The following is a 13,729-nucleotide window of genomic DNA, read 5'->3' on the forward strand; positions in this document are numbered from 1 at the left end:
GGCCCTATTTTAAGTTAGAATGACGTCTCCTTGGGGAGAGGGAGAAGTTCCTGAGAGCAGTGCCCACGGTCCCCTTACCTAAACACACACGGCACTCTTCCTTGTCTCTAGATGCTGTGCTTTTCATACTTCATCATTACTTCCCAATGATGATGCATACTTTGGAGTCTTTTGTTCTTCACTCACTGTGGCAAATACATTTTCTCTGCAGCTACCAGTGTTTCCGGTCAGATTCGTGCCGCTGGGGAGGCAGGTCATCGTAGACCTGCTCATTTGTCCGTGGGCACGTTTATCATGGCCTCCAGCCCTAACAACAGCGACTAGAAACATCTGTGTGTCATTTGTTCCTTCTCTGAGTCACCCCTAGAATGCTTTCCCTGTGTGGGGTTATCCAGCCAGTGGACGTAAGCACCTTGATGGCTCTCCTGACCACTCTCCAGGTCACTCCGGGGCGTTCTCACAGGGAACTGTCTGCTCTCAGGCCTTGGTACTGAAGGCAGGTCAGTGCTGAAAAGCTATAATTACATTCCTTCTCCTGTCCAGCCTTGCCAGCTACGGAGCCCGGGTCCACAGGGCGTAAGGTGCTGCCGAGGTACTTACAGCCTGGCTGTTTTGGATTGCTTCTCTCCCTCTTTCCCCTGTTCCCATGATTTTTCTTTTAAATTTCTACAAATCTAGACTCAGTGTTTCAAGCTAAACTGAAGTCTTGGCTTGGGGGTGCCCTCCTTGGCAATAAGTAATCTATGAATTTTAAACAGACAAATGAGGGATGATAGATCCCTTTTTCTAAAATGATTCCCAAATCACTTACTAGTAAGTGGTCCCTGAGCCCCTGCCATTTTCACTTGTGGGTCACTGGTGACCAGCAGTGGGCTGGGTGGCAGCTCAGGGACATTCAGGCTGACATTCTGAGGCGAAGGGCCCATTACTGATTCACTAGGAATGGAGACACAGCATGAATAAACCTGGTGGAAAGGGACATAAAGAGGCCTGGTCCCTTTATGATGAATGCCCATGAACACTTCGAGAAGCAATTTGCTCATTAGAGAGCTGGGCAAATACTATTCATGCCCGAAAGTCATCATATTTGTCAAGCGATCCAGGAACGGAAGACAGACTCAGGCTGTTTATACTTAACTGTCCCCCCCCCCCCCCCCCCCCCCCGGCTGTGGACAATAAATACAGCAAATGAGAAGAAAATGGCAATAAACTATTTTTTTCCTGCTCATCTTCATCTCTCATGATTATAGAGGACAAATTCAGACCACAACCCCATCAGCTGCTTTATAATCAGTCTTATTTCCAATAACAGTGTCTCCTCCCTCTGCTGGGTAGCTGGGGCTTCTGCGCCTATGGAGGAGGGAAGCGTGTGGGCCACACACATGGAGCCTGTGTTATCCTTTCTGGGCTGAGTGGCCCAGGAAGACGTGTGAATCTGCATCGAGTCAGGGAGGAAGACTGGGAAGGGGGGTCTGAAGTGAAAATATGGTATTTGCGGCAGACACGGCGACAGTGCAGCGGAACAGCGTCGCCACTGTGCCGAACGTGGGTGCCTGTAAGGTGTCACATTTAGAGTGTCACCACTTTCAAGAGAGGTTATGAAAACTTCCAGAGATCATATAAAACAGGTTAACTGACCCTGAGAAACAGGATGAAAAAACAATGAACGTGTGCCAGCATGTCTATAAAGCCACTGGGGATGGGGAGGGCCCCATGCTCTCTCTGGGGGCATGAGGTGGGACCAGTCTGCCAATGAGGCCGGCCACCAAGATGCACCCCTACGGGGACTTCCCTAAAGAGGGCAGCGCTTCCTGCCCCGCCTCCCCTGCACAATGAAGACCCGGGCAGAACTGGAGGAAGAAAATGGGGCTGGGGGCAACCTGGCTGCAGGCCTGGGTTCGGAAAGGCTAGTCTCCTGGCCTGGGTCCTGAAATGCGAGCCCCCTGCTGGCCCGTAGACAGCTCCTTTTATCTCCTGTACCCCAGGAAACAGATCCTATGTCCACCCAACCGATTTCGTTGGCTGGCATATGCAAATGTGCTTCTTGATGAAAGCAGCACTTGTTTTCTGGACTCGAAAGTTGGAACATTCAAGTGGGATCAAGGAGGGAACAGCCTTTTGTGCTTTCAGGAACAGCATGGCTGGGGGGGGGGCACTAATTCAGTCAGAATCTATCGTCAACATTCTAAAGAGAAGAAATGAACTTAAGGAGCAGGCAGCTTGTGTTTTCCCAGCTGTTGTCTCCCTGACAGTTGTTCTGTGTAACCTGCAAATGGAGGCATTTGGTCTAAAACGAACGTGGCATTGGGAACAAACACCTAAATACTACACATTGTAAATATATCAAACAAGTCTTCACATCACTAAGAAATAACGACCAAATGTAGGCTAGTACCTTCTATCTTTTAATATCTTAAAGGTCATGTTCATGTCTGAAAGATACGAGACAATGAGAGAGAGACAGAGGACAGATTATGAACAGTCTCCCACCGAGTGAAAGCCAGTGGTCTCGCCATGGCCCCCGTGCACTCACGGCTCAGGGTTACCCTTCCTCTCTGAGCTCGGCCTCCTACTCCCTCTCTAGACTCCCTACTTTGCCCCAGACATGCGATGGCTCCCCTTCCATCCCTGAAACATGGCAGCCTGCTCCCACCCCAAGGCCCCTGCACTCGCTGTTCCCTCTGCCTGAACGGCTTTCCCCCCAGATACAGGCCTTCGTCTCCTTCTCGTCCTAACCTTATTTGTACACAGGCCCGCCTTGGCCACCCTAGCTAAAATCTCGACCCTCCCCCAATACTGTATCTTCTTTGCCTGCTTTGTTACTTTTCTTCTTAGCTTTTCAACTATTATAGGTTTCTCTTATTTAACCTGTCTACTGTCTCTCTTTCTTTAGACTGTAAGCTTCATGAAGGTACAGATCTTTGTTAACACTACTGCCTACCAGAGTAAGCATGTATTCAATAAGTATGTGTTGTATGAAGAAATGAATGAGTCAATGGACATAACTTGTCAGAATGAGTGACAGAATTTGTTTCGTCCCCCCAGAAACAAAGATTCAAAGATTTCTTTGGGGGTTTCTCTGCTGCTCAACACAGCATTTCTCTCCATTCTCCTTAGTCAGGCTCTAGCTCGAGAGGGCCAGACTCCTTGTCAGCAGGACTTAAGTGCTGGTGACTATAGAGAACTGCCAGACAGAATCGTTTTTAGGTATAACGGCAGACAGAGGTCTGGTAGATGCTCGCCACACCTGCCTCCCCTTGCCGAGCTCACGGGTACCCTACTTCCAGCCCACTGCATCTCGGTGGGACCTGGGGCCAGAGAGAGGGCAGGCGTGGCACATGCCACTTCCCGCGCAGCTGTCTTCCTGCTCTCTCCTCATTGGCCAGTTGAGTGAGGAGCAGTCAGGGGAGGAATCTGAGGCCCCACAGGGTGAAGCCCATGGAAGGAAGAAGCCTGGGTCCTGGAATGGCCATGTGGATCCATGCTCCCCACCCCCAGCACACAGGACCGCACCAAGACCATGAAATAAGTCTGTGCTGTGTGCCGAGCCACTGAGATGGTGAGGCGGCCTGTTCAAACAGCTTGTGTGACTTACTCTGATACAGATATTAAGGCCATTATATTAGAAAGTGCCACATTAGGCAGTAACACACTTGGTTATCTGGTACATGCCACATTCTCCAGGGAAACCAAATTTGCCTTTTCTTAGCTGAAAGTTCTGCCTCTTTGGACTTTTGTTAAAGTTATAATGAACTGTCAATGGTGAGATACGGAGATGGGAGAAACTATGAAAACACTTCTTCAGTAACAGTGATTACACACATGGGCAGTTCCGGGGGTAATTTCTGCAGACAAACTTGCAGGGACCCTAACCCAAGTGTAAGACACTGAAAACTTAGAGGCCACTGTCATCAACAACATGCAGGGGAATTTTGTACCTAATATGAAAGCTGTCCACTGTGCAGACTCCAGAATGTACCTTTCACTTTAGGATCTTGTGACTAGAAGATAATTTCTGTACACACTGAATAGAATCTGCTTTTAAGGGGGACGCGGTCAAGGCAGACAGACCAGCCTCAGCCATACCACGCCGCCAGCTCCTGCCCTCACGGCCCCATCAGAACTGCAGAGGTCACACTGCACGGTGATAAACAAGCACGAAAACACGGTGCAACATTACCTGCCCGGCCAGCATTTCATATAAGAGGACGCCATAAGCCCACCAGTCCACGGACTTCCCATACGGCTGATAAGCAATGATCTGTGGGGAAAAAAAATACACCAATTCTGTTTAGAGGCAAATAAAAAACCTGTGTTAGAACAGGTAAGTCCAGGGTGCAGGCATTTACACAGTTTGTGAATGAGGGGTGATAACTTCTGTCGATTTCCACACCGAGGGAACGGCGCCCATCATAGCGGCGCTGCCCCACGGTCCACCGCCCAGAACCTTTTGGAACTTGCCTTCTGAATCCCCTGCAATGCCACTGTGCTCTAATCTATTACTAGTGACTTGAAATGATGTTCCTCTAGTTCCCAGACAGGAAACCACTGGATCGAAGCCTGCCTTGGCCATGCAGAGTCACAAAAACGGTCTCTGCGCCCAAATGAAAATACACCTGCTGAGTACCTACCACCAAGCCGATGCTCTCTGCACATTCTGTACAACCTGACGAGACAGAAATGACCTGCTGAGTACCTACCACCAAGCCGATGCTCTCTGCACATTCTGTACAACCTGATGAGACAGAAATGACCTGCTGAGAACCTACCACCAAGCCGATGCTCTCTGCACATTCTGTACAACCTGACGAGACAGAAATGACCTGCTGAGAACCTACCACCAAGCCGATGCTCTCTGCACATTCTGTACAACCTGACGAGACAGAAATGACCTGCTGAGTACCTACCACCAAGCCGATGCTCTCTGCACATTCTGTACAACCTGACGAGACAGAAATGACCACTGTTCCCATGTTATAGGTGAGAAAACTGAGGTGTAAGAAGATTAGGAGACTTGCCCAAAGCCCATCAGTTAATAGGTGGTGCTCTGAGTAACAATGTATTTGTTTTAAAAATATGTTTTTGGCTTTCAACTACATGTCATCCCTCCATCTTGGATTAATAAAATATTAACCAAAGGGCTTTGAGGATTAAAGAGATTTGAAATCATCATTTCAGCTGAGTAACGGTATTTCAAAGGCATGTGAATAACATCTGTTCTCATAACTATGTTAAATGCCGTCCCTGCGATCCATTCTCAACAATCAGAGTTCCAGGTATCTCTAACACGGTGAGCCAAGGCGCGTGCTGCTGGTGCGAAGGACGCCGCAGAGGAGGGGTGGGACCGGACAGGGCGGCCACACTTTACTCCACATCCACTGCTCTACAAATACCGGTAAGGTCTGCCACGTGGGAGCTGGGAAAGGCCACCCAAGCTTGGAAATCTGTAGGAATTCATGGGTGTGGAAATCTTGTTTCTGATCAGAATGGTTCACAAATTCGAAATAAGCCAGGGTCACCTGAAGTTTTTTTGACTTTATCAACTGTGATCCAACTTGCTTTTCATTTTCAATTCTCACAGCATTCAAGTCCATGACTTCTGCTGACAGCACCCTCTTTTTTCTCTGAGGCCTACAAAAGCAGAATGCCACGTGCCAATGGCTCGTTTTTCTTGGCAACAGCCTTCACCAGCCCCCCAGAGCCCGCCAGCTCAGCCCCTGGGCCGAGGATACACAGTCGCTGGGATCACAGCAGTGCCCTGTAACAACAGGATGGGACTCAGCATGTAGCAGCAGCGAGAGCATGTCCTCCCCAGGGGCTCACCATCTGTCACCATGGCTCATGCACTCGATGAAACGGGACGGTCTGAAGATTGAAGTCACAAGATCTGGGGAGGGCAGACTGGCCAAAGCCAGTTCACTGTTAGAACGAAGCATGCTTTCCCCTTGGGGACCAGCTGCTGTGAATAAATATCTCCTATGACCCCAAATCTCACTGCAAAAGGGAAACAGTGCTGGAGGGCACCATTTGAAATAAACATTTAGCTACACCTCATTCAGGATGTTGGTAACACTGTTCCTGGTGAGCTGCCTGGACCTGTGCAGCCAAGTTCAGCGGCCACCAGCCACGTGTGGCTGCTGAGCATTTGAACTGAGATGCTCCAGGGACGCCCAGAGATGTGCTCTAGGTGTAAGTCACATACCAGATCCTGAAGACTTGGAACCAAGAAACACAAAGTATCTCATTAACAATGTTTTGTTTTGGACACATTGGATTAAAATATTTTCAAATTAATTTCACCTGTTTCTTTTTCTTTTATTATTTTATTTATTTTTTTGTATTTTTCTGAAGTTGGAACGGGGAGGCAGTCAGACAGACTCCCGCATGCACCCGACCAGGATCCACCCAGCATGTCCACCAGGGGGCGATGCTCTGCCCATTTGGGGCGTAGCAGAGCCATTCTAGCGCCTGAGGCAGAGGCCACAGAGCCATCCTCAGCGCCTGGGCCAACTTTGCTCCAATGGAGCCTTGGCTGCGGGAGGGGAAGAGAGAGACAGAGAGGAAGGAGAGGGGGAGGGGTGGAGAAGCAGATGGGCACTTCTCCTGTGTGCCCTGGCCGGGAATCGAACCCAGGACTCCTGCACGCCAGGCCAACGCTCTACCACTGAACCTGTTTCTTTTTAAAATGTGGCTGCTAAATGCAGTTAGCTTGCCTTTATTTCTGTTGGACAGCGCTGGTCCATACTTAGCCTCTCAGTGGCTTGTATGACTTGCTCTGGCTCCCTGGCTCCTGTTGGCATAGGGAGCCAGCTTTGGGCTGAGGACCTGGCTCAGAGGCCACAGCATGAATGGTGAGGCTCTCTGGTGTCTGTCCCCATTGCAGCAGGTGTCTCTGGCATGCACGGGCCAATGGAGGCTTATAGCTGAGCCTGGGGTGGGTGGGAAGGGGCAGCCTGACACCCCAGGACCCAGGCAAGGGGCTGTGATGGCAATTGGGTTTCTCCCAGCAGAGAAACTCACAAAAAGAGAGGCTCCAGTTGGCAGGCCTCCTGCAGTTCATGGGAGGTTGAACTTCAGCTTCAACAACAACCCCCCCACCCCCCCGCTGGGGTGCTGTCATTCAGTTTTACTGCTCTTTGTCATTATAATCATTATTATTCTACTTATATGAGCCCATTGCTTGTGGGTGTGTGTCAGGATGTCATAAGCGGTTGCTTGTCTTATGTAAGGATCTAGGAGTGAGCTTTCTCCTAGCCTGGGCTCAGGGCCAGGGATGACAGGGGCCAGGGGCAGCCTCTCATCTCTCACAAGGCCAAAGGCCCACAGCAGCTGGAAGGATGTCACTCTAAGGCCACGCACCCTCCCACCCTCTGCCAGGGCTACACAGGAGAAGGCCTCCCAGAGAGGCTGGGCTTCAGGTGCTTTCTGGAAGAACAGGGCAGCACGATGAGGTTTGAGATGCTACTGGCAGTGGCAACAAGGACTGTACCCACTGTCACCATTATGATATTCACCGTGTGCCAGGCTTTCCAGCTCTGAGTTCACTCAGCCCTCACATGACCCTGAAGAGGCGGGCATCCCACTTCAAAGATGAGGAAATGAGGCACAGAGAGGTTAAGTTGCTCGCCCAGGGTCACACAGCTAGTAAGTAGCAAAGCTGGGATGTGGACCCAGGTAGTCTGGCCTTGGCATCCCTACTTTTGACCATTTGGTCATCAGCTCTTGACCTTGTCTGGTCCAACTGAGGTGAGTTTTGAAAAAAAACAGTGTTCAAATACTTAACAGGATCGAAACAGCCAGGATGCCCCCTTCACTCGGGACCTGGGTTCAGAAGGCTCTGTCCTGAAGGACCCATGAGACTGTAATGCATGCATGCAGACTGATTCTCCCGTTCTTGAGACCCTTTTCTGCATTTTCATGTTACACTGACTCACCAGTCCTCCTGAGCCCCCATTCTAAAATACACGGCCTGCTGGCAAAGCCTCCTCGCAGACTGTCATCACAAAATAATGCTGGCCTTTATGCATTAAACATGCTCACGGCCTTCTGCTGTCTCAAGGAAACCAAGAATACCTCTTCCCTTTATCAGAAATAACACTGACATATCAAAATGGTGCCATCAGGGGAGAAAGGAGGTGGCCTCTCCTCTGAATGCTGGGATCGTCTCCTCCACTCTTCCCTCCGTGGAGGCCCACAACCCCCGGACCACGCAGCTCCTGGACCCTTGGCCATGTTACATCAAGGCTGCTTCTCTGCCCCGACTCAACCCAGACTCTTCCCAGAAGGCCAGGCCGCCCTCCGTGCACCCAGCGCCCGGACTGCTCCAGCACCGCAGACACACCACGGGCTGTGTTGCAGAAATGGATCTGACCCAAGCCCGCTGTGCAGACTCCACCGGCCTCTAGTGCAACATCCAAAGTGCTTGTAAGACTGCTGGGCTGCAAAGGCTGGGAGGGCCCCTAGGGATGATTTAGGAAACTGTCTTCAGGATTCTGAAAAGGAACCTGAGGCTCAGAGTAGCCAAGTGGCTTTCCTGAAGGTCACTGGGCGGGTGAGCGGCAAGGTCTCCTGACTGTCCCCTTCCTGCAGCAGCAGGCCTGGACCAGAGTGTGACAAACGGGAAGCACCAAGGTGGAGTAAGGGTGGGACACAGGACCCCGCGACGCTCAGCCAGGATGCTCCCCAGTCTGCCCCTTTCGGGGGCACACTGAAACCCAGAGCACAAGGAGCTGATGCAGGGGAAGTACAAGTGGTGACAGGGCTCCAACCTGACAGCAGGAGGCTCTCTCTGCGACTTGGGAGCTGTGTGACCTTGTGCAAGTTGTCTAGCCTCTCTGAGCTTGTTTCTTGGCTGTGATTTTGGGCTTCCAGCACCTGCCTGGCAGGTGGGTGGAGAGGGATGCAATGGCAGTATGTATAGTAAAATGGGTTTATTGCCAGTAAGTTGACAAAACACGTAAGTCCATGCTGCCTAACATCAGAAATTAGACTGCTCTCCCACCCCCACCCCGACACAGCAGGCAGGTGGGAGTGATTTAAGGCAAATAAACTAAACCCAGCATAGGAAACAAGTGGAACATTTTGGTAGGAGGTTATATTAGTATATATTGAACACTCTGACATGGCTGCTGACACTGGAAAATTCTCAGTCAGCATCGAAACTTCCATTTATTCTTTCAGCAAATATTAGCGTACGGTGTGCCACCCACTGATTTAGGCACGGAGTACAGAAACGCCCCCTTCTCATGCAATTAAATTCATTTTTACTGGAGCAGCGAGACTGCAGGTTTCTCCTTCCTTGTGGCATTACCCCCCACCCCCGGCCTCCCTCCCTCACTCCCACTGTGGATGGCTAACTGGACATTTCTTTGGGCTGGCCACTTCACTAGGCACCAGGATTATGCCTCTAACTGGGGAGAGAGACATGAAAATGGATTAATGCACCAAAATGCTCTAAGATCAAGGATCTTAGTATGTTACTGGAGAAATATCAACAATGCCTGAGATCTTTGGGCAAAAGGCATCATGTAAATTATAAAGAAAATTGCTACAAGGCAAGAGTTGGAAATCTGGAGTCCATTTTTTTCTATTTAGACAAAAACTGTAGCACTCTCTAGGGTTGGGGAGGAGACTTCTCTACCGGTAATAAAAGTGCTTTAAATACTATTTCCGGTAAGCCCCCTCCTCTCCCTCTCTGTAGGTCCTTTATACCAGGAGAGTCGAGAGCCAACAGTGGCCCACCTGAGAGCACTGCTTCCCCAAAAGGTACAAGAAAGGTTTGTAATGATTAACACTTGCTTTAAACAACAGTACAAAAGAAAAACAAAGGAAAAAAAGAAAGGAGGGAGGAAGAGGAGAAAGAAGCGAAGTTAAAGCCTGCTGATTACAAATGCTATTCTCAGATGTGGCTCTTTGGATGGCTGCATCTGGCTCGCAGACAAATCTTTAATAAAAAAAACAATAACATTAAAAATATAAAACATTCTTATGTATTACAATCCATTCATTTCCTACTGCTCATGTTCATGGTTGTGGGTGGCTGGAGCCAATCACAGCTGTCCTGGGACAACACCAAATTTTTATTGGATAATGTGTAACATACACGGGTCATTGTATGGCTCTCACAGAATTACATTTTAAAATATGTGGCGTTCATGGCTCTCTCAGCCAAAAAGGTTCCTGACCCCTGCTTTAGAGGAATGGCTGGGAGTTACAATGTATTTTGTGCCTGTGAGAGCTTTATTAGCTGACATCAAGGATTGTCCAGAACTCGGAGGTCTCAGAGTCCAGCGGGTCTGGACAGATATCCTGGGTAACTGAGCAGTCAGCCAGACACTGAGCGGCAGTTGGCCACTGGCGGCATTACGGCAATGATTTTCAACTGGCGTGCCACGAGAATTTTTAAAACATGCACTACCTGGCTGTTTAGTCAGGGGCACTGATATCTTTTCCCTTAGATTGTCAAATTAAAAAAAAATGACAACAGCCAACACAATAGCCATCCGGTGTGAGTGAATCAAAATTTTACCTTTTTTTTTTGTCAGATTGGCAAAAAATATATTTTTTGGGCATGCTGCAGAATTTTAGTAATTAGTGTATGTGTGCTGTGAGATGAAATAGGTTGAAAATTGCCACCTGAAGGCAGCAGGTAGTTGGGTAGAGCTGCCCAGGGTCCCAGCCCAGGGCAGGTCACCTCTCTGCTCCAGCCTCCATTTTCTCATGCAAACGAGGGATAATACCGCCCCCCTCTGAGGACTACTGTCAGAATTAAACGAGATAACAGACGGGCATCTTACTAGGAAGTCAGTAAATGTTGGTCACCTCTCTCAAGATTCCCACACCCCCTCCTCCTCATCGCCCAGGCAATTTCGCAAAATAAAAGATGAAACAGAATTCAGGCACCTCTGACCCATTTTTACAGGATTTACACAAATTCCCCAAATGAGGGTGCAACTAATGCAACCACAGAACACGGGGAGTAAAGGGTGACTGGGCTGTCATCAGGCTCTGGAGACAAGGGACTGCCCGGGAGAGCAGCTCATCTGTGCTGGAGGCCAGGTATTCCCCGGTAGCAGCTCAGGTGCTACGGCCATCTCTTCCTCTCAGGACAGTAGCCACCGCAGGGAGAGGCTCATCGGCCCTGGGTTCGAAGCCCAAGGCTGCCCTGAATCGGGGCCATGGGAAAAATGAACACATTTCTTTGCACCTTGGGTTTGTCGTGGGAAAACAGGGCCAATAACAGCATGTTTTCAGAGCTGACTCAACGACTGAACAAAAGGAAACCCACGAGGGAGGCACCCTGCCTTGGGTCCAGGCATTCACCAAGAGGCAGCCAAGCCACACGGAGCGGTGGCTTCTGGAGGAAGAACTAAAAGGAGGGGTCTCGAGGAAGGACTGGGTCACAGCTGTTTCATGAACCAGGATGTCGCCGAGGGCGCAGAATGCTCCGGAAGAGCGCGGCTGAAATGATTCAACTCTGAGGCCGGGAGAATTAGGAGGCAGCCAGAGAGCTGCAGGCAGACTACAAAATTGATGAGCTAATATAGCCAATGTTAATTCCTGGAGAAGATCTGAGAAGAATTACACAATTTAAGGAGGAGCCCACCGGAAAGCCTGGCCTTGGCTCTTTACATCCTTCTGGGAGGGGGAGTGGCGGAGACTTCATTTTCTCTTGCGATGTTGGAGCCACTGGCCCGTGACCTTCCACAGAAGGAAACTGGCCTTTGATAGAAAGAAAGCCACCCTGCGGTTTATCATTCTCTTGCTTTCATCGCGCTTTCTTTGCTGGGCTGGGTGAGGGGCCGGCGCTTCAGAGGGGCTGATCCCAGAGCAGCCACCACAGCTGGGGCTGATGGGTGCCGCTCACTAGCTCATCACTCCCCCCCACCCCCGTTCTTGTCCGTTTGGCAAGTAATTTACTGCCTGACTGCGTGCACCATCTGAGCTCTCTTCTCATTTAACGTTTACATCCCCTTTTGTTCTCTCTCCCTCTCTCACCCGTTCCCCGATGGCCAGGAGAAGCCTTGGGGATGTCAACATGGGGGGCACCTTGGGGTCTGGGGAGCCTGGGCAGGTGTCCCGCCAACCTTCGCACACACAGGCTCCCTGGCAGGGGCTGGGGAGAGGCACACGGCCCTCCTCTGAACTCTGTCCCCGCCATCAGTCTCACCCTTTCCCACACCAGCTCCCAGCGCACCTGCCCTCTCAGGTCCAGAGCCTGCGGTGCTTGCTGTTGTGTCTCCTCTGCCACAGTGGTATCCTGGAACGCAGCATGCCGCGGTCGCTTGTCCCAAATACCTATGCCTGCCTGGTGGGCACTGCTCCAGACCCTGCACGGGGCTCACCAGTGAACACGAGACCCTGCACACAGGGTTCCACTGTGTGCAGATTCACGGGGTAGATAAGAAATCAATGCATAAGAGCATCGAGGGTGATGGGCACCTCAGAAGGAAGAGTTGAGACACGAGGTCAGGAGTGCTGGGTGGGCTGGAGGTTTATAGTTTTAAATAGGATCAGCAGGAAAAGTGACCTCTCTGAAGTGACATCTGAGCTGTGGCCGGAAGGAGGTGAGGGAGAGACCCACGCTGATACCTGGGGGACAGGCGTCCCAGGTGGACCCTACAGCTCCCCGGTTCTTCGCCTCTGTGCACACCCCTTGGTCTTCTCTACTATGCTCCTCCTCCTTCTGGAGATGGTGCAAACATCTGGAAAAACCTCGATGGGCTCGAGGTCTAAATCTCTTGGGTCCTAATCCCACTTTGCCTGTTACCAGCTGCATGACCTTGGGCGTGTCACTTGCACATCTGCACATGTAGAAAATGTGACGCATTGGAAGGTGGGCTCAGAGGGGCTGGTACAGAGTAGACGGTCACTGCATTGTGACTGCTATTCTTCATGTGTCTAATGTCCCCTACACAGCCAGGCAGCGAGGGAGGACTCCGCATGCACTTTCAAAAAGCTTTGCTCCCGTGGCAGCAGGAGGTGCTCAGAGGTCCGCCAGCCAGAAGCAAATGCTTTCCCGGTTGCTTCTCTTTCTTCCAGGAGACTGTAGGCAATGCTAGTAGCCGGGGTCTGATTCGTGGCTGTGCGGCAATACTTGATGGGCAACTGGATCTCATAAGCCCCAAATAACTAACTTACAGATGGGGGATTGAATCCAGACAAAGGGGTCAAGGGCTCTCACTGACCCTGGAGAGTTCTTTCTATGTCAGACCAAAGAGCAGCCCTCATGCCAGCTTCAGGACTTACTTCCTGGCCAGTGTCCACTCCATGGGTGTCTACCTCAGCTCCAAAAGCACACCTGTTAACGACATGGTCTGCCTTAACTCATCTTCCCTGGTTAAGGAGATGCTAATGTATTAATCCATTTCAAGGTTTTCGAACAGGCATAACTATTCAAGCCTCCGCCCTGCTTATTAAGGAAAATGTCATCTAAGATAATTATTTTGCCTCCACCTGTCAGGAAGATTTACACAGAGGACAGGATAACCTTGGATCAAATTCAGAAACCTTGAACCTGGATGGTCTTTCTCCTCACCACAATTATGCCTATGACTTGGTATGCTCAGTGCCTAGACCCTCTGAGGAAAATGCCAGCGGAAGGTGAAAGCCCTCAAGCCACTATTGACTGTGTTCCCAAAGCAGTGAGGCTTATTCTTCAATGAAGGTCGACTTGGATCTATGCACAGGTTTGGTTTCTGCTTGTGTGCACGGAAGTCGCCTCTTCTAA

At 50.3% G+C, this 13,729-nt stretch overlaps 1 protein-coding gene across 2 annotated transcripts in view; it reads right to left on the reverse strand.

The window, feature by feature from the left end:
* The window catches only part of PRKCA (protein kinase C alpha), a 408,132-nt gene that overhangs the window by 25,010 nt on the left and 369,393 nt on the right, over positions 1–13,729 (reverse strand). For both annotated transcript variants that reach the window (XM_066386622.1, XM_066386623.1), the window contains one exon: positions 4,181–4,261. In XM_066386622.1, the coding sequence (XP_066242719.1) occupies positions 4,181–4,261 (81 nt within the window). The remainder of the gene's footprint in view (positions 1–4,180; positions 4,262–13,729) is intronic.

The sequence above is a fragment of the Saccopteryx leptura genome, chromosome 5 (assembly GCF_036850995.1).
Source record: "Saccopteryx leptura isolate mSacLep1 chromosome 5, mSacLep1_pri_phased_curated, whole genome shotgun sequence".
Classification (NCBI taxonomy): Eukaryota; Metazoa; Chordata; class Mammalia; order Chiroptera; family Emballonuridae; genus Saccopteryx; species Saccopteryx leptura.